Raw genomic sequence first — 22,011 nt, forward strand, 5'->3', positions numbered from 1 at the left:
ATATGGATATGCATCATGTATCATGCTATATGTTGAATTTAACGAGTCATTACATCAAGTTTAAATTTTTTTAAATATTTATCATGATCTACACATAGTTGCTTAAATTTTTGAAATCTTGCTCTTGAAGCATGAATAAAAAAAATTATATTTCTAATTTTTAAAATTATATCTTAGATCATGCTCATGCCAGTTTGTACAGAAAGATTTAAGATATGATATGCATATTTAATATGCAATAACTGGCCATTTAAAATGGAATGTAATGAGTTCTTCAGTAATATAACAGCAGAATTATTATTAGATGTATTGTCAAAAATAATAAACATGATTTTATCATTAATTCCAAATGAACATGCTGTTTGGTAAATAACATTTGAAATTTATTGTTCAGAATATGAAAAATCAAAAGCATAAAAAACAAAATTACATTTATTTAAACTCCAATCATTATTAATATAATGAGTAATAATAGAAATAAAATAATTACTATCTACTGATGCTAACTAAATATCAAAAGTTAATAAAACTTTTAAATTTAAGGTAGAAAAGTTTCAATTAAATTTTGTTTCATTGCTAAAAAATTTATCATAGCTATCCTTCTAAAAGTACGTCTATTAATTTTTTTGTAAGCAGGTTGTAGGGTTAATTGAACATATTCTTTAAAATTAAAAGACTCGCATAAACTAAAAGGCAGTTCATTCCTAACTATCCATTTAACTAGTGATTTTCTTTGATTTTATGATTATATATAAAATTACCTATCAGAGATTCTCCTTGTATATTGAGTATTTTAGAGATAAGAATCACTTATCCTATGACTCTCTTGATGTCTCCTTAAATGGCCAGTTCCCCACTACTGGCATAACTATAAAATTTGGCATATTTTTTATATTTTGCTTTTAGACTCCGTCAACAAAAACTCTTTTAAAATCATCCCAAACTACACTGGTCCTCTTACGGAAGAGGTTTGACCTTGACTAGTTTCAGAGGGAGTAGGAGCAACGAGATTAGTTTTCTCTCCCTCGAAAATAGGAGGAACGCCAAAATGGCTCTTATCATAAGATGCCATTTGTAAATTTATAAATCAAAAAATAAAAACTAATCGAGGGAGAGGTGGAGGGGAATTGAGTGGAGACAGTGCGAGATTTGTGAGCTTCCTCTTGTGTTCATCGACAAGAACCTCATCTTGTGTAGCACTTAAAGACTTGCTAAATATAAACTCAAAATTAAATTGCTAGAATACTTGTAATATTGCTAGAAAAGAGAAATAGTAGTAGTAAGGAAGGAGAGGAGTAGATTTGGTGTGGTGAGAATGGGAGAGGAAGGGGCTATTTATAGGAATCCATAAATTTTTTTTTCAAATATTTCTTAAAATAGCCGTTTTATGGCTATTGGGAGGGGTAAAAAGATAAAAAAATTCGAAACTAGCTGTTTTTGGTCGTTATGGGCTGAAACGGACGGTGCTTAGCATGGTCCGTAACGGATCGAAATGAGCTAGGCAACGGACTGAAATGGGCCGTGCCTAGCATGGCTCGTTTGCAATTTTTTTAAAAAATAAAAAAGAGGCTCACGGACCAATGGATCGTTCCAGGCACGGTCCCCACCCATCGGGCCTAGGGCCGTGTCGGGCTGGAGCCTGATGCTAATCGTGCCATGTCTGGCATGACTCGTTTAGCCTCAGGCCTGATGGGCTTAGGTAGAGCCGTACCTGGCACGGCCCGTCTTCACTACTAATTAATTTAATTGATTATGATTAAATTAGATTTAAATTAGATTTAAATTAGCAAACAAATGAATCCTAGTTGGACTAGGATTTCTTCTTGGCATCACATCTCTCTTTGCACCACCTAAGCCCAATGCCAAATCTGATTTGGCATGTGGTTTGACCAGCCCAAGCACCTTCACACCACCCTCTTATGTCTATTTTTGGTTGAGATTAAATTTGATTTGATCTGATTTTGATTGGATCAAAACAGGACTCCCAATTTGATTGGGTTTCATTTTAACAAATCCAGTCAAACTCTAAGCCCTTTAACCCTGGAACACTATCTATAAATAAGGGGCCTTATGGATGTTGGAGAGCATCTAAAATCCCACCTTGGGTATTAGGTTTTGGGTGTGAATAAGCTTGGGGCGTGAGGTTTTAGAGAGAAGGAAAAAGAGAAAAAGGTTCTCTCCTCTTCTAGTTTTCTTCTTCCTCTCCTGTTTTTCTCCTCCTCTTCTCCTTATTCTTTGAGAGGATTTTAAAGAGTTGAAGAGGGTCTTTAATCAGCCATCAAGAGGCATCTTCTGTAAGGAAGCTAGCACCCCGATGAAGATAAAAGTTTTCGATCGGATTAAAGACTTCATATGGATACCCGTAGAGGTCAAATGCATGTGCGGCTCTATAGGAACCTCGCTCTGTGAAGAAGGTATCCATCTAATCTAAATTTGAATTTTTTTTATTTTATTTTCAGTATGTTGATTTTGCATGTGATAGTTTCTAGGCCATCAATAGATTAGATTTATTGCATACATGATAGATTAAAAGAGTTTTAATCTAGAGTTGAAATTTTTTTATTGCTAGTTTTTAAATTTTTGTATGCACATCTAGGAGATGAGATTTTCTAGAAATTCTTCAAGTGGTATCAAAGCCTAGGTCGTTTCACATGCATTAGATTAGGATATGAAAATCAGATTTAATAGATCTAAATTTTTTTTATTAAAGTTCAAGATTGTTCTGATCAAAATTTATTTTAGAGTGATCGTTGAACGTTATTTGATAACATATTAATCAAAATTTTTATATCTGATTTTTATGATGTATAAGATTAAAATCTGATACTTATGTGGTATATGAGATGTAAGTTATGATATGATCATGTTTAGATCTATGTTACATGAGATACACATGATTAATCCTGTTTATACATGAGATGTATAAGTGATATATATATGTGATATGTGTAGATGTAGTTTGTTAGATCTAACATATATGAGATATATATAATTAGATCTAAATATACATGAGATGTATAATTGATCAAACCTATTTTAGATTAGGTCTTAATTGGTTGGATTAATCGAAATCATCCTGACATAAGGTTGTCCTAGCATAATGGAGATTATGTTATATGGTTGTCTCAGAATGATGTGAGATGAAACCCTTTAAATTAAAAACCCTAGATCCAACATTGTTTAGGATCTAAATATGAATTTGGAATTTATGTGGTTATATATGAGATACATGATTAAATGTTTAGATGTGAAAATAGTTTCGATATCTAAACTATCTCATGTTTATAATGCACTTAATTAAAAATTTAAATTTTGAATTAAAAATCTAAATTGAGTATTAAGGTTCTGAAATTGAGAATTTAATATCTTAATTTTAAGCATAAAATATGAGGATTGGGCTTGGTAGTTCAATTAGGTCTGGTAATTCGATTATTTTTGAGTAATCGATTAGTATATGGTGGAGCTTAATCGAGATGAGCGATTGACCCAATCCAATCAAGAGTTGATTAGGATTAGGTCAAGAGTGCTCGAGATCAACCCAATAATTATAGATTGGTCACATCTATTAATAGTCATATATTGGATCAATTAACTCAAAGATCTGATTTGGCTCAATGGTTCGAGCCTGAGTTACATAAGCTAACTTATTCGAAATTGATTGACCTATTGGTATCTAAGAAAAGTGTTTGGTTCGACCTAAAGAAAGATGGTTATTTAATTAGTTTCGTTCACTGATCTGATCAATTTATTGGTGTCTAAAAAAGTAACGAAGGATCCCTACCGATCTTACACTTTTCTAGTCAATTTGGTTGATTAGTCTTGATGTGGTTGCTTGGTGATTCGAGCTAGCTCATATCCTTAGGATTAGTGATAACAGTTATGACTAATTAGGATTAAAGAGATTTAAAATAAAATTTTCTCAATAATATTAAGCCGAGGGGTCTTCCATCATTGTAGAATACCGTGCCCTCTTCAATGTTGACTTTCTCGACTGAATATAATGGTTCAGTTGCCTCAGGAGAAAACAATCACTCTATAGGCATGAGATGCTGTGGGGTGGAGATGGAGTTGGATCCAATAACTGTTAGGTCAGGGTCCCAATGACGGCTTCACTCGTGCTTAATGGTGGGTCTGACTTAATTAGGAAATGAGACCAATAATTGTCAGGTGAGGTTTCAGGACCTAGAGATCAGGTCTACTGCAATTTACTTGAGAAGTATTAGACAAGAGTTATCCACCTATTGGTTGACATATTTACTAATAACTATCAGGTGAGATAGCATGCCAATCGGTGGGATTGCAGTACTCGCTAGGAATCCTAACTTGCAAAGAGATTCTCATTTCCCCATTCGAGGAGTGTAAGGGTTCACAGAAATAATGGGAGGTAGTTTGTCTTTAAAATAAAATTTTAAAATAAATTAAAATTAATTACAAAAGTCTAATTAGAAACTTCTCTCTATAGAAAAATTGTCTGCTTCTACGTGATTTGCCCGCTTCTTTGAGTACAACTAATTGTCAAGTTCTAACTGAAAGAATTGGCTAAGGGACTTGAAAGGTGTTTTGAGTTTCGAGTAGCTAGATTGTGTCTTAGAGTAGAAAATACCGATAGGACTTGAAGAGTTCAAGGGACACATCTTTAGAAGGTATGTCGGATCTGCTCGTGATTGAGACTAATCTTATGATTTCTTCTACTATCAGTTGGATAATAGACTCTATTCTAGTGTACACTTATGTGCTTCAATGTGCGTCTTAAGGAATGTAGAAGGTTAAGGCTAGAAGAGATGACCCTACAGTAGCAACGGAGCAAAAATTACTGCTGTGGCCATAAGGACCTATCCTCTTTGATTACCATCTATTTTTGTCTAGAATTAACAGACTGTTATTGTGTACCTGCTGCTAACAGAAATTTGATTTCTATTTCAAGCCTAGCACAGGATGACTATGAAATTAGTTTCAAGAAGGATCATTATACTATTTATTTTGAAAATAAATTGGTTGGACGTAGTCACTTGATTAACAGTCTCTATCATTTGCATGTTGATACAGATGAATCAGTTAATCTATCCGAGCAAACAGTGAGTGCCATTGGATCTAAGAGATCTAGAGTGAGGTTAATCTAAAGTACATGTGGCATCTTAGGCTAGGTCATATTGGAGAAGAAAGGATAAATAGACTGGAGAAAGATGGTCTCTTAGACTCATTCTTGGATGAGTCATTTTCAGTCTGTGAGTTTTGTCTTCAAGAAAAAATGATCAAGCTACCTTTGTAGGACACGAGGAAAGAACCACTAAGTACTTGCTTTGGTACATACTGATGTCTACGATCTATTTGATGTGCCAGTCAAAGGAGGTTATCTCTACTTCATCATTTTTATTGATAATTTTTATGATACAAATACGTATTTCTTATGAAACACAAATCTGAAGCCTTTGAAATGTTCAAGAATTCAGATCTGAGATAAAGAAGCAAATTGAAAAATCACTTAAGGTTCTTTGATTAGATTAAGGAGGAGAATACCTGAGTTATGAATTTTTAGTTATCTCAAAGATAACGTATAGTCTGTTAATAGACTCTACTTGAAACGTCCAACTCAATGGGGTTACAAAATGAAGAAATCGGATCCTATTGGATATGGTTCGATAATGATGAGCTTCACTGACCTCCCTCTATTTCTTTGGAGATTCTTGTTAATAACCAATTACTTAATTAATCGGGTTCCCTTTAAGTTTGTTCTTGCCACATCATATGAGATATGGCATGGTAAGAAGTCAAATTTTGGTCATCTCAGAATTTGAAGATGTCCGACGCATATCAAACGACAATAGGCGAACAAGTTAGAGACTAGATCTATGAGAGCTCATTTCATAGGATATCCAAAATAGTCTTTGGGATACTATTATTATCTTTCAGAGGATCATAATGTGATTATGAGCCGGCATACCATATTCTTGAAAAAAAGGTTTATTCAAGATGGAGGTAGTGGGATAAAATTCAGCTCGAAGAGAGGTCTCTGAAGAGCAACGAGTTATAGAATCTAAGGAATCCATTCCACCTCATAGATCCATTAGGATCTCACATCCTCTTTAAAGGTACATGGGTATACTGAAAAAAGATGCAGAGGAAATTTCCTCATAGGTGATGTGGACTATGTTGATGATCCTAAAATCTATAACAAGATGATATCAAACATCGATTCTGAGAAATGGTTAGAAACAATGAGATCAGAGATTGACTCAAGGTATACCAACCAGATTTGGATCTTAGTAGATCTACCGTAGGAATAGTTTCTATTAGGTGTAAATGGATCTTTAAGAGAAAGATGATTCGGATGGAAAGATAGAGACTTTTAAAGCTAGACTTGTGGCTAAAGATTATAGTCAATGCGAAGGCATTGGTTATTAGGATACTTTCTCGTCAGTTGCCATGTTAAAGTCCATTCGAACACTACTTGCTGTTGCAACGGCTTATGACTATGAGATTTGGTAGATGGATATGAAAACTACCTTCCTGAATGAATATCTTAAGAAAGATATCTATATGGAGCAATCTTTAGATTTCACGTTCAGTGATAGAGATCACAAGATTACAAACCATAAAGATCCATTTATGGACTAAAACAAGCATCTCGGAGTTGGAATACTCATTTTTAATAATGCAATCAAAGCATTTGGTTTCATTAAGAATGAGGAGAAACTATGCGTATTCAAGAAGGTCAGTGGGAGGACTGTCACATTTCTCATATTATACGTGGATGACATCCTCCTAATTGGGAATAACATTCCCATGATGACTTCTATAAAAATTTGATTATCTAAAGAGTTCTCTATGAAAGACCTTGGAGAAGCATCCTATATTTAGAAACAAAGGTCTATAGAAATAGATTTAAGAGGATGCTAGGTTTGTCACAGCAACTGTACATAGAGAAAGTGCTGAAGTGATTCAGCATGGAGAACTCCAAGAGGGGTCTGTTGCCCTTCAAGCATGGAGTTCATCTCTTTAAGAAGATGTGCCCTAGCACACTTAAGGAGATTCCGCATATGAGCAAGATTCTTTGTGCTTCTGCTATAGGGAGCCTCATGTATGCTATGCTATGTACTCGACTTGATATTGCTCTTGCTGTGAGTATCACAAGCAGATATCAGTCAAATTCAAGTGAGGTGCATTGGATTACTGTGAAGAATATCCTTAAGTACTTGAGAAGGATAAAGATCTCTTCATTAAGATTAAAAAATCATTTTTTAATGATAAAAATCTACATCAGATTTTGTGTACCTATATAATGGTGGTGCAGTTAGTTGGAAGAGTTCTAAGCAACAGATCATTGCAGATTCCACCATAGAGACAGAGTATGTCACCGCATCGGAGGTTGCTAAGGAAGGATTTTGATTCAAGAAGTTCATTGCGGAGCTGGATGTGATGCCATTCCACTCTTCAGTGATAATAATGATGCCATAGCGCTAGTTAAGGAACCGAAGTCTCACTAGAAGTCTAAGCACATCGAGTGATGATTTCATCTAATTCGCGAATATCTCAAGAAGAAGTTTGTCGAGATGCAGAGAGTCGACTCCACAGAGAATGTGACTGATACGCTGACCCAGCCCTTGAGCTAATAGAAGACTGAAGCTCACCTTGAGAAGATGGAGCTTAGTACATGGCCAATTGACTTTAGGTCAAGTAAGAGTTTGTTAGATGTATGCCCTAAAAGTCAGATTGGCTGACACATGTACACATTCTAGGGACATAATTTTTATAATTAAATTTTTGAAATAAATAAAATTTGAATCATTTTTCAGTCATATTGTGTTTAAATTGTGTCCATGACTCATCCAAGGAATTAACAGATGATGATACGTATTCTCAAGAGTTAAGAATTTGAGGCACTTGTCATTAATGGTTAATTTCTAAATGCTCTCGATCGATGGATCGTCATAGGGACGATGACCGATCCGGATAGATCAGTGCACGAATCACTTTTCTTCACGTGTAGATGATTCTTGAGTCTACAATGTGGAGACACTGGAGCAAGGGTGCAGGTGCTTAATAGAGATCAAAGATACTGAGTGTGACCAACATGAAAAGTCATTAGAATGGCTACCCACTCGTTAGTGATTTACTCAAAGTTGCAGTTGTGTAGATAGTTCTTTGACCTACGGTACCTCGATGGTTCACAGTGGAGTTGTAGTTTTGACTGTATGATTATTTGGTTACTTAGCCATTCGAAATCTTGTGGTGTATGTTGACTATAGTAGGTCCATTATAGGAATAAGATGTGCACCAAGATGGAATCTGTCAATTCTGGTAAACAAGGAGAGGTCCTATGCGATTCATGAGACTGAATCCTAAAATCCATGACCATGGTAGGTGAATGATAGAAAGGAGTTTCTATAAGGTTTCACATGAGCTTGAGTTGATTGAATCTGACATATGACGGATGAACGGATTTGACAAGTTATCCTTGATCTGTGTCTTGTCAGAACTCACAACAGAGGATCTGCACTACACGATAATTGTACCTAGAGGTTTAATATTTCATTCTGCTGGATTGCCATTACATACTGCTAGATGTCGCTGGAGGATAGTGAGACTCATTGAGCAACGTCCTGATAATCGATGATCCTTATGGGTAGAGTTGGAAGTGTTTCCAATCCATTGAAAGGAGTTTTGATGATATTATGATGGGGATCATAATATATCTCACTATCAGACAGAATAGAACCTATAGGTCGCATACAAAAGATGTCTTTATTCGATTAAATGATTGAATTATGATTATAAATTATAATAGAAATTAATTATCAATATGATTGATAATATAAAAGTTGTAATTAACTAATTCGCTAAGTGTTAGTAAAGTGTAGGAGGATCAATTGACAATTGGATTGTTGTCTGGCTCAATTTGATTGAGCTATGGGGTTCAAATCAGATCAATTGAATTAGATTCAATTTGGTTTGGTTTGGTTTGGGTTTGATTAGATCAAGTCTAATTGGATTATTAGATAATCCAATTACGTAAGGAGATCAATTCCTAATTTGACTAGAACTTGATTGAATCAATTTTATAATTAGATTAGGATTTAATTCAGATTTAATTAAGTTCATAATTAGATTAGAAATTAACTTAATTTGTTTGCTAACTAATCCTAATTTGGTTAGAATTAAATCAGATTTAAATTGAATTTAAATCAGCAAACAAACGAATCCTAATTGGACTAGGATTTGTCCTTGACACCACCTCTCTCCTTGTGCCATCTAAGCCCAACACCAAATTTGATTTGGCATGTGGTTTAACCAGCCCAAGCACCTCCATGCCACCCCTTTTATGTCCATTTTTTATTGAGATTAAATCTGATTTAATTTAATTTTGATGGGATCAAAACAAGACTCTCAATTTGATTGGGTTTCATCTTAACAAATCCAGTTAAATTCTAAACCCTTTAACTCTTGGACACTATCTATAAATAAGGGGCCTTATGGACGTGGGAGAGCATTTGAAATCCCACCTTGGGCATCAGGTTTTGGGCGTGAACAAGCTTGGGGCGTGAGGTTTTAGAGAGAAAAAAAAGAGAGAAAAGTTCTCCTCTTCTAGTTTTCTTCTTCCTCCTCTTCCTCTTGTTTTTCTCCTCCTCTTCTCCTTGTTCTTTGAGAGGGCTTTAGAGAATTGAAGAGGGTCTCCAATCAGCCATCAAGAAAGCATCTTCTGTAAGGAAGCTAGCACTTCGGGGAAGACAGCTTCTGATCAGATTGAAGACTTCATATAGATATCCGTAGAGGCCGGACGCATGTTCGGTTCTATAGAAACCTCACTCTGCGAAGATGGTATTCATTTAATCTTAGTCTGATTTTTTTTTTTTTTTAATTTTTAGTATGTTGATCTTACATATGATAGATCCTAGGACGTCAATAAATTAAATCTATTGCGTGCATGATAGATTAAAAGAGTTTTAATGTAGGGCTGAAATTTTTCGCTGCTAGTTTTTAAATTTCTGCATGCATATCTAGGAGATGAGATTTCTTAGAAATCCTTCGGTATGGCATATGTAACTAAGGGTGTGTTTGGTTACACTTTTTAATTTTTGATTTTTAAAAAATATATATATATTTTTTGATTTTTGCTATTAAGTAAAAGCAACAAAGCAAAAAGTATGTTTGGTAACTACATTGCTATAAAGCAAAAAGCAACATTTAGGGATGGCAGGTGAAGAGCTCGATAAGAGAAAAGGATTCAGAAAGGAAGAGAAAAGGGGGTGGAGAGGTGAAGAGCTCGATGAGGAGAATGATTCAGGCTCTTTACTTTTTAGTTTGGCATTTTAGATGTAAAGAAGCAAAAAAAAAGCAGAAAAATAAATTTGGGAAGCAAAAATTTTTTACTTTGCATAAAGTAATTATTTTGATTATTTTAATTTTTGCTTTTTACTTTTTATGGTATTATCAAATATTACTTTTTAATTTTTATTTTTTAAAAATCAAAAAATAAAAAAAATATTTTTTTAATGACTAATCAAATGCACCCTAAACTAATAATCTGTTTTGCAATTTCTTTTTTTTGATCTGTTAGCAGATGTTGTCTTGTGGAGCTATCTTTTTGACATGATAATCTGAGCCCCAATTTAGTTTGTTGTTCTCCTCCTCCTCCCTCCTTTCTCCATTCAGAGTTAATTTATTCTTCTTTTCCTGCCAAAAAGGTTTTAAGCAATCAGAATTCAAATAAAATAATGCTTTGTATTCAGGACTATAGTTTGATAGAAAAAATTATATTTCCGTTGTTGGCTTTTTGTTATCTTTCTCCTTTTTTTTTCTTTTGACGGTGCATTAATTTTATGCAGCTGGCAAGGCATGCAACACATAAAACAGCAATCAAAAGGTGAATTCAGCTACTTTGGCTATCATCAGGTGGTCTTCCATTGTAGGTTAAATTGAATTACTGTTTATACTATCACATTTTTCCCTCTTTTGATAAGGTATTATTGCAATGCAATGACTTTTTTCCCCCTCCTTTGGTGCTCTTATCAGCATTTCATGGGCCTAAGGATTATTTTCTGGCTGGCTAGCGCCCATAGCATATTTCTTTCCTCCACATTCTGATTGTAAGTTCTTCATAAGAATGGGTCTTTTAACAGCTGGGAGAATGCACACTAAATACAATTTCCTGATTTATGTACAGAAAACAGCAGTGTTATGTCAACTTTTCTTTGTATTTACATTATATATTTCCCCTTGGTTCAATATCATTGTCCAATTGCAAGCTCGTTGTTTGTTTATTTATTTTTTTTCCGTTTCTTATTTTTCCAATGTGTTGTAGAATATGTTAGGTCATTTGTCATTCAAATCTTTATATGCTTAGCTCACAATATGGGGTGTTTGGTTCATAACTGAAATTGGAATGGAAATGAAAATCGGGATGGTTTGAAATCGAAATCAGAATAGTCAAATCCTCCAAAACGTTTGGTTTGTGACTGGAATCGGAATCGAAATCGAAATTGGAATGAAAATTTGAATCCATAGAGAAGAGTAGGGATTGAATTCTATATAGATTGAGCCATTCCCATTCCACCCTGAAATCGGAATCGAAATGGAACTCCTTCCAACCAAACGGTTGGAATGGGAGTCATCTATTCTGATTTCAATTTCAGATCCCCACCCCTCCAACCAAACACTCCCTATATATTGCGATGGTGATAGCTACTTCCTCTTGAAGTGATCTCTTTGGTCTAACAAGTTAGGGAAGGTGATAGGTTGGAGTTTTGGAGGGCCTAAACACCTCCTCTTCCTTCACCTCTCCTCAGCGCGCTGTCCACATTCTCCTCTCATCAGCATATAGAGCGAGGACATGTTTTTAGATGATATTCCAGACACAATCCAGTTCAACTTTAGCTTCTCAAAGCCCAACCTAGTTTATTTTTTGGCTATAGGAAAAATCCAACCCAGTTTAACTCTAGCTTCTCCAATCTTAAACCATTCAGGATCTATATGGAACACTTCTCAAACCCAATAGGAGTTAATTTCAAGAAGCACCCCGACACAGTTGCGTAGCGGGACCCCTCTATTGATTGGCTACTAAAGTTCCACTGAAGATGTGTTGTCCCTACCATATTTGGAGTGCGTTAGGAAGCTGCCTCCTTTCGAGCCATACATCTACTTGAAGGTGAATGGTACTGGGGACTGAATCATCCCTTATTTGGCGGAGTACTTGGGTGGAGTCCTTTCCATGAACCATGACACTATTCTTTCTTCCCTTGGTGATATTTTGTCTTCTGATCTTATTGAATATATTCATACTAGAATAATATAATTCTTCTATCTCATCCAAAAAAAAAAAAGTATTGATGTCATTGCAATACATATTTAGTAGATGCCCTTCTAATCTCTCCCTCTATAGTTTTCTTGTTAAATATTGCCCTCCTATTCTGTCCCTTCCAGTTTTCTTGTTAGAAATTGCACAGGAGCAAGAAATCGAGCGCAGATGTCCATAAGAAGCCATCATTGAACTTGCAGCATGAACATCCCTTGCACCCAGCATTGAACTTTGAACTGGCAACTCAATGGTCAACGGCCTTTCGCATTGAGCAATCAGTGGCACCTGATATCAAGTTCACAGCTTCGAGGTCAGCGACAAAAAGTGCTGGGATGGAGTTCTAATGTTTGTTCCGCTGTTTTATAAGCGAGGAAGTATGAGCGTGGTGGGCGATGGGAAGATCAGAGTAGGCAAAGACGTCGGAACAAAACAAAACAGAATGACAGAGCCTGACATCAAATATTGGAGGGGCAAAATAATAATACTAATTATATATATATATATCCAAAAATATTATTAAAATAAAAAATTATGAAACCACTGTTTCACAAGAAATTTTTAAATAGAAAAGATTGGAAAATAAATAAACAATGATTATTTGTTTAATAAATTTATTATTTTTAATAAAAAATTAATATATAAATTAATTATATAAATTTTTTTAAACTGATAAGCTCGTAATGTGCATGAGACTAAAATATTAAGAGGACCGTAATATATAAATATATATATAATAAATATTTCAAAATTTTTGAGGGGGCAGTGGCCTCCTCTGGTCCCCCTAATGCTGAACCCAGGCAGTGGTTTTAATGATACTCACTGAGTTTGAAGAACAGATACATGGGAAAAGAGAGATGGAAAGAATGCAAAGAAAACAAGGGTCTAGAGATATGTCCACCATCACAATAGAGTGGTTTGCATTGCAATATATTACAACCTAAACTGCATTCCCGTTTAGAGGGCCTTCAGCAGTTCCCATGCAATGCCCAAAGGGCACCACCAGTATAGCAGTATGTCCTACATATCAAGCGGCAGGTTAAAACATCAGCATGAAAGTATTATCACAAGACATGGGGATACTGGGTAATCTTTGTTCACATACAGTATGGCCTTTGCAAGCACAAGCTGCACAACCATATATAAAATGCTTCATGCTTCATAGACTAGCACCAGAAAGTACAGAAGTACAGAAAGCAAACACATTATATTTCATAAATTTGAAAGCAAAAGCATGTTAAAGCAAACCAGGGATATGCGTCTCTGGTTGGAAATTATGAGAGTAGATTCACATAAAATCCTAGAACGAGTACAGGGATTATGTGCCTTTCAAACTACAATAAGAAATAATAAAAAAGAAAAGGCTAAAGGTCCCATATTCCATTTCTTCACCACACTCTCACCTGGAGAAAAAAAAAACACTAATATTCTTAAGATAAAAAGGTTAACTGCATTAAAACACAGATGACAAAAAACTGAACAATCACCAACCAAAAAAAAAAAAAAAATGGAGCAAGTACCTTTAACCTCATGATGCAAGATACGAGAAGAACGGCTAATTTCCAAGAAAATTCAATAACTAACATTTAATTGACCTCTTAACTTTAGATAGTACTGGAACAAGAAGAAAAAATGTGCAAAGAAATAACTCAGAGGCCTAATAATATCAAGGTGATATGCAAACAGCAGCAATGCAAAAAAGCAAAATGGTAAAAGCAGAAGCGTGTAGAACACTCCTAACCAGGAATAATGGGTTATGTAATCCAGGAATCTTACTGACATTATAGAGAGTCTTGCTGCATCCACATGGGCTTGAGATTGTGGATCCTTCTTAAACATTCATTTGTACATAAGAGGGGCTTGCTGAATTTTTCTCCCAACAGTGTACCATCTAATCCTTATAAAGTTGCCGCAAATATTTGCCTTCTAACTAAATATTGATTCCTCATAAAAACTTGAAAGATGCCTCACACTCTTCGAGAAAGAATGTAGACAGGGCAGAAAGTAGGCTACTTTTCATGGGAAGATGCCTCACACTCTTCCAGAGAGAACGTAGACAGGGCAGAAAGTAGGCTACTTTTTCATGGGAAGATGCCTCACACTCTTCCAGATGCACCTAACAACCTTTACACAAAACATTAAAATGCTGACCAAATGTAGGCGGGGGAGCTTGATAGTTTGGAAAGATTTTATTTAGGAATACACAAGTGACATGAAGAAACACCATTTCATGAATTGAAAACTTATCTGCACACTAATGATGTTGGAAGGTTGGGGAGATAGGCCCTATTTGCAATGTTACCAGCAAAATATTGAAATAATAATAATAATAATAATAATAATAATAATAATAATAAACATAATGAAGAAGCCAGGTGGCTCTTTGCCTCCTTCTACATCAGAAAAAAAAAAAGAATCCCCTGCAGTTTTATTCTTTAGAGGGTATTTTCAGAGCCGAGACAGATCTAGACCTATTAATAGATGAAGAATTTTAGCAAAATTTTCAAGTAAACTGCACATCATTAAGTCCTTGAAAGCGTCAAAAACCTTAGGGAGGGTTTGTGGAAGTTAACCCCTTGGTGCATAGCTGAAGTAATTTGTTTCCATCATTTTTCTTAAGAAATTGGGTCTTTAATTCAGTTTACAAAATGATTATTGACTCTTGCTTTCCCCATCTACTGTCAGAAATATATCGTGTGAATACCAATTTGTTAGCTTTGAAGAGAATTTGCCCCACTTAGGCCAAGCTATTTTGTTGGATTTGGTGGATCTGTCAATCAATCCAGCAATAGAACCAAAATAATTTTTAGCATGACAGCATGCTGGGTATAGTAAAACGACAATGAATCACCTTGTTCTTCATTGAATGCTATAACACATGCATTATTTGGTGTCGATTTTATTATCTTATGTGTATTTAGTGGTTTTTCAAGAGATCTTGCAGATAATAGTCACTGCAAGAACAATATCAGATTAATTAAAAAGCAATTTAAAGAACATAAAAAGATGTTTATTTGGATGAAACAGTTCTTAAGATTGAGCAACTCTTCCTTTTTTTTTTCTTTTTTTTTTTTTTATGTACACATAAAGAGGCAACAATTGTTAAATACACCGGTTGGTTGATTCAAGAGTTACTGATCTTGGTTTCTCTAAGGCCTCCAAATAACTCACTACCAGAAGGTCAGCCAGAACTTATCTTCAATGAGAGGCCTACAGAAATCCATGTGCCTTGTGAAATGGAAATGCAACTGGCAACTTTCTCCTAGTATTCTAACTCACTGAGTGCACTATGTCCAAAGAAGCACACTATTGGCCCATAAAAAAGAGGATGAAACTTGACCATGAAAGACTCTCTAGGAAGCCAGTTTCAGTTTTGATTAAAGAATTGCTATAACTTCAAAGAGTTTATGAACTATTTTTTTTCCCAACAAAGATTTCCAAACTATGCCCAAGACATTACAGAACATTCAAGTGACGAGTGTGATCCCATAAAAGTCCTTAAGAAATCAAACAGAAGGTTTATATTCTTTACGGGCTCTTTTCCGATGACGAATGTGATCCCATAAAAGTCCTTAAGAATCAAACAGAAGGTTTATAATCGTTATGGGCTCTTTTCTGATGAGAAAAAAATGTTGGGAAATATTGTCATTTTAAGCTTTAGTTCTTCTTTACGATTGTTGGACAACAATTGTCTAATGCTTCATCATTAAGGAGAACTCAGTTTAATACTATTTAAGCTTCTGTCCAAGACATTTAGCAAAACCTTTTAATTATCATCAAAAGCAGAAACTCGTTTGATAGATGCTGAAAGCAATCTATAAGCAGTCGTCTGAGAAATATATAGTGCCCCAGTTATTTGGCCATGGCCAAACAACAATTCTCTTTTTCCCATTTGAATATTGTTAGAACTCATATGTACATACAAAATAAAAGCTTCACACTTATGGTGGAAAAAACCCTTCAAGATGCACAAGATCTCAATGCTAAATTGCCTCTGCAACCCTCAATTTACATCAGATAAATTATGTTATTCATTACGTTTAGCTAAGATCATACATATGCTTCCAAATCGATCCATACAAAGAAAAACCTTAATGGAAATGATTACGATGAGGCAAACACAGAGAATTATCAGTAGAAAAGGTCTACACGTACATCCAGCTCCTTAATCCGAGGAAAGATCGAACTTTTGGATTCAAGAGAGAGAGAGAGAGAGAGAGAGAGCAGAAAAGATTCAATTTTTCAATAGATCTAACATACCCATGTAAAAAGCAGAACAAAATCAGCAAAACATTCAGGAACTAAGCCCAAATCAACGATTCAAGCACATATAGCTACCATTTCTAAGAATCATATCAAAATATTTTTTTTTCCAAAGAAAGAAAGGAGGAAGAAATCGGACCTTAGGGTTTTTGATTCATTGGTGGGAGGAATGGGGATCGGAGTGGTAGAGGCGGTTGTAGATGGCCTCGCCGACGAGGTAGATGCCGAATGCGACGAGGGCGGTGCCGAGGCCCGGGAGGGCGTGGCGCATCTGGTTGCCGACCATCGGGTGCTTCCTCCATTCGTCCCTCCGCCGGAAGAACTCCCCCGTCGATCCCAAAGGCTTGGCCATCGCTCTACTTCTCTCCTGCTTCCTCTCTCTTTCGCTCAATCTCCACCCAAAGAGCCCCCTTTCTCCTTTTCTCCAATTAGCCCTTGGCACGGGTGGCAATCGGTCCGGTCATATACAAATTGGGTGAGATGCAGGTTGGATAAGCCGACCCAACCTGCTTAACCCGCCTAATAGACAGATAACTTCCTTCATAACCTATTAATCTGTATAACATGTTAACCTATATAATCTATTAATCTGCTGACCTATTAACCTATTTAATAAATAGATAATCAGCTTAATCTAATTTAATCTAATTATTAAATAAATTAAATGGATTAAAAGATTGAAATTAGACTGATCCGATTATTAAATGGTTTAAACGCCACCGCGGTGGCAATCCAGTGGCTATGGGCTAAGGTTTCCCTCCAGCGGCCATCCCGAGTACGTGCGGTGGTAGGGAGGGAGCCATGAGTCGAGTCCCGAGTAAATGCAGTGGCACTCGTCAGAAGGATTGTTGTTGTGCTAGTTTCCCCCTTCCCATTTTTGTACCAAAAAAAAAAAAAAAAACACTCGTCAGAGGGGTTGCTATGCTGGTTCCCCCCTTCCCATTTTTGTAAAAAAAAAAAAAAAAGCACGGAGGGGTTACTGTGCTGGTTTCCCCCCTTCCCATTTTTGTACCCAAAAAAAAAAAAAAAGCACTCGTCAGAGGGGTTGCTATACTGATTTCCCCCCTTTCTCATTTTTGTACCAAAAAAATATTAAATAGATCAATTTATTTATTATCTAAACATGTTTATTGCAAGTCAAATATGAGCCAGATTGCTGGTTAGGTTACATTTTGCTAGTCTCACTCCCTGGTACTTAGGTAGAATCACCAATTTGTATGAAAGATTAAGATTAGGGACAAGAGGTTTGGCTTGTGTCAATAATGGGTATTAAGATCTAGCCACTAGATGACCCAAATCTAGGGTTTGGCTGTCACCATATCGGATTGGGCTCGATAATGATGGCAAGCTTGAGGATATGTGCCATATGTTTGGAGTGCATGTTGGTTTTTGGATAGCACTGGTAATTAGTTTATACCTAAAAGTAATGTTTTTAGAATCGGACCGGACATCAGATCGGAATGAAAAAAGGGTCAGGGGTCAACTGGGTCAACCGGTTGGCCTGATCAATTGACCCATGACATCAGCATGACATAATTATGATCTAATAAATATATTTTATTTTTTAAAATATAAAAAATAATAAAAATAATAAAAAAATTTTAAAAATAGACTAATAATTTGACAAAATCATGCATGATGCATAACTAAAATTTTCACCTATTCTTAATTTTAAAAAAATACTTAAAAATTTAAAAATCAAAATTTCTTCATAAACTTCAACAAAAAGAAGCACCATGAACGGTAGCAATAAACATTCTACATAAGAAACAACACAAATAAAATTCTACACAAAAAATAACACAAACAAAAGAACATGCAAATCTGTTCCATGAGATTGTTTCACAATCAAACTTAACATAATATTTCTAGTCATCTCCCAATCCATATTCAATCATATATCATCATTGTCTTCACCATGATCACTATTATCTCTTCCACTAGAGTATGCTGCATCAACACCTTCATCCAACAATATCATATCATCCGGGAAAAGCATGAAAAAAAAGGCTCGAATGGTACGATCCCTCCGTCACATCATCTTCTTTGTCTATAATAAAAAAAAAAAAAGAACTCATCATAAGATGTTCCAAATAAAAGCTTAGATATATACCCAAACAAGTTTTAAAAAAATAAATATTTTTACACTTACCTTTGGGAGCATTAGAACTTGATTCTTCATTAGTTTTTGATAGCTCTTCTTCTAGGATGCTTTCTAACTCATCATAGTCAAGCTCTCCTTCGAGATCTTCTTCCACAATCCAAAATTCTGTTTTGTCAATTGATTCATAATCAATTGGATCATAAGGCCTCTTATCCATTTTAAGCCTACACATTAAAATATTAAAAATATTTTTAAAAAAATCTCATTAGCAAGTCTTGTAAACATATAACCCAATCATAATATCACATTTAAAATGTAAAAAAAAGCAATAAAATTATTTTTAATATCTGTTTTGTAAACGCAAGTTATAATAAATATACACTAGGTCATTGAGTCTTTGATGCTCTAATCTATTCCTTTTTTTGGTGTGAATACGTTCAAACACACTCCAATTGCATTCGCATCCCGAAGAAGAAGCTATTTGACTAAGGAGTTTAATTGCAAGCTTTTGCAAATTAGGAGTGTTGCGGCCAATCGCCTCGTCGCCCGATCGCCGGGAAGCGTGCACCTGCAAAAGGAAGTCCGCACTGACCGGAGGCGGCTCCGGCGGGGACCCTCCGACGGTCAAGTCAGAGAGGTGACTGGGCAACAGTGAAATGCAGACAGAGAGCTCTGAGAAGGAGAGAGGGAGAGAGAGGAGCGAGCCTGCGTATGTGGGAGAGACGGGCGGATCGATCCCTCGCACTGTTGCCTTCCCCGGTATATATAGTGGAGCACGGTATGGCGCCGTCATTAATGGCGCGGACAAGTGAGGAACTGTCAACTCACTGTAGGCTGTCAGAGCCGCCGTGAAAACATCATGTCGCCGTGTAGCCGTCTAATCACCAGGGTTGACCCGACTCTCGGCGGGACAATGCCCCTAGGTAACTGTGCCGCATGTCCGTGTCAGAGCTGACAACGTCTGGCGGCCGTACGGCGGTTGGTGGAGTCGGCCGACCCAAGGTCGGTGGCAAGCAGAGTGGCGTCGGACTCCTCCGTCGGTCGGCGAGCTTCAAGTGGGTCGGCTACCGGACCTCTGGGTTCAGTCGGTCGGGAATAGACCGTGGAATGGCCGTGGTTAGCCGCTGATGGCGTCCGTTGGCCTGCCGCCCGACTTACGATCGGCCAGTCAGAGTCGTTCGTCGGGCCGTCGGTTAGTCGGTCGATCGGGGCCCCGAGGTCGGGCCCTCCGATAGTCGGTCGGTCGGGCCGCCAGCCGGTCGGGCCCTCCGATAGTCGGTTAGTCGGGCCGCCAGCCGGTCGGTCGGGCCGCCAGCCGGTCGGTCGGTGGGTATCCCCCAACAGTTGCCCCCCTCCACTCCCAAGTCGGGTGGAGAGCTGGCCGATGCCTTCATTCGGGTAGCAAGGCCGGGCGACTGGGAGTGGATTTGTCGCATGTGCAGATCCGACCGTACCGTCGGCTGATCCGTTGTCTGACACCTCACGAATCCCGAGTGATCCGAACGTCTAGTCGATGCCAGAAGTCGCGCCGGCGTCCGGTGCCGGACGCCGCGTCTTGTCGTCGTCAGTCGTCACATCGGTGTCAGAAGATCGGGTGCCGGACGATACGGCGTCAGTCGATCGGATATTCGGCGCCGATCGTGGGTGAGGCGTCCCATCGGGAACGCGGACCGACGCGGGCGGCCGACTGCAGAGCCAACCCCCGTGCGCCGCGTGTCAAGGTGGTTGGCCGGCGCCCGCTCCGGCATTTAATGCGGGCGGTGCGGGCGTCCCGGGGCGAAGCGCGCCGAATCCTTAGCCAACCGGCGGGCGCCACGCGTCGCGCATCTGGAGGACCTTGGTCGGCGCGGGAGCATCTCGGCCGTCGGTCGGCCCTATATATATAGGACCTCCCGGACCCTGACCCACATTTGCCATTTGCTGGGGAAACTCTGTCCGGGCGATTTCTCGGTCGTCGCGGGCAGAGCTCTTCTCTACTTTCGGAGGGTCCATCGGGTTCGTGGTCCTCCTTCCCCTTCTTGCTTTCTTCTCTTCTTTCCCTTCTTTCGGTTCCTGCACAATGACCAGGAAACCGACTCAGGGAGCTCGGTCGGGGAACCCGACCGACGACACCCGATCGGCTCCGGAAGATGAGGCCTCCTCGCTTTCGGGGCCGAACGTCGATCAGCTTCGGGAGCACTATCGCATCCCGGAGCAGTTTCGGCTCTCCGCCCCAGGGGCCGGTGGTCGGGTCAACAACCCTCCGCCTGGCGACCTGGCGCTGTATGTTGAGGACCTTCGTGCGGGTCTTCGACTTCTGATTCCGGAGTTCGTCCGGAATCTGCTTGATTACTACGGACTCTGTCCGGCACAACTGGCGCTGAACTCTGTCCGGCTAATCATTTCTTTCGCGCTGTTGTGTCAGCTCTTGCCGACCAACCCCCGCGTTTCCCTCTTCCGGGCATTCTTTGTGCTCCGACCCCACCCTAAAGCCCGAGGGTGGTGGCTCTTCAACCCCCGGAAGGGTCTTGCCTTCATAACCGGTCTTCCATCGTCCATTCATGGATGGAAGAACCAGTTTTTCTTTGTTTCCTCTTCCTCCTCTTGGGGCTTTCCTTCTCGCTGGGGTGTACCCCGAACTGAGGCCAACGACAACAGTCGGGTCGACGTGGACGACCGGGAGGACTTCCACTGACTCAAAGACATGTTGGTCCCGAAGCAGAGGGAGCTTGTTACCGAGCAAGCTCTCTATGATGCCGGCCTGAGTCTGGTCCCCCGAATAGGTATCGCCCGATTCCTCAGCTTTTCTTTTTGTTCGGCTTTAGGGTAGTTCTGGTCCGGCCTTTAACATTGGTCGGTTTTGCAGGGACACCGCCGAGGATGAGGCCGACCGACGCCGAAATTCGTCAGTTTGCCGCCGCGAGGAAGAGGCCAGCGTCGGGGGCAGGCCCTTCGCGCCCTTCCAAGAGACCGGCCCCAGTCCCGCCGACCGTGGAAGCGTCGGCGACCGAGGGGTCGGAGCCGATCATAGCCCTCGCGGCTCCGACCGTCCGAGTCGAGGAGAGGCCGACCGAGGAAGTGGCCGAAGGAGTGTCGGCGGTTTCGCCGCCGCGGGTGGAGCCGGATGTCGTTCGGGAAGCCGAACATCGTCCGGAGGCGTCCGCTGGCGCAACGGGGGGCGTCGGGTCGAACTCCAGCGTCCCATCGCTGCCAGCCCCGTCGGTCGGGGCAGCTGATCGGGGGAAAGCCCCGATGGAGCCCTCGGAGGAGGAGAGATCAATGCCCCCCAGCGCATACTACCCTGAGGGTGCGTCGGCCTTGGCCGACCATAACCTTGCGAGGAGGTTGTGCCAGGGGATCCTCCTCCCCACCGACG

General features: G+C 38.8%; 1 protein-coding gene and 1 long non-coding RNA gene across 3 annotated transcripts in view; both read right to left on the bottom strand.

Moving 5' to 3' along the window:
* Positions 1-12,999: 12,999 nt before the first annotated feature.
* On the bottom strand, positions 13,000-16,993 carry LOC105051557 (NADH dehydrogenase [ubiquinone] 1 beta subcomplex subunit 3-A). Of its 2 annotated transcripts, none has more exons than XM_019852658.3 (2): positions 16,692-16,993; positions 13,000-13,309 (listed from the first exon to the last, which is right to left on the bottom strand). In XM_019852658.3, exon 1 carries the CDS (start codon positions 16,902-16,904, stop codon positions 16,707-16,709), a length of 198 nt encoding a protein of 65 aa, XP_019708217.2. In that variant the 5' UTR covers positions 16,905-16,993; the 3' UTR covers positions 13,000-13,309; positions 16,692-16,706. The 2 variants fall into 2 exon arrangements, with proteins under 2 accessions (XP_019708217.2, XP_019708216.2); XM_019852657.3 differs by lacking the exon at positions 13,000-13,309 and adding an exon at positions 13,478-13,692 and having other exon boundaries at positions 16,692-16,988.
* Positions 16,994-18,356: 1,363 nt separating this feature from the next.
* Positions 18,357-22,011, bottom strand: part of LOC140851802 (uncharacterized) — a 4,883-nt gene continuing 1,228 nt past the window's right edge. Inside the window, exons 2-3 of the long non-coding RNA XR_012134559.1 lie at positions 18,705-18,880; positions 18,357-18,602 (exon numbers count right to left, since the gene is read on the bottom strand). This is a non-coding gene — a long non-coding RNA (uncharacterized lncRNA). The remainder of the gene's footprint in view (positions 18,603-18,704; positions 18,881-22,011) is intronic.

Source organism: Elaeis guineensis, chromosome 9 (genome assembly GCF_000442705.2).
Source record: "Elaeis guineensis isolate ETL-2024a chromosome 9, EG11, whole genome shotgun sequence".
Lineage (NCBI taxonomy): Eukaryota > Viridiplantae > Streptophyta > Magnoliopsida > Arecales > Arecaceae > Elaeis > Elaeis guineensis.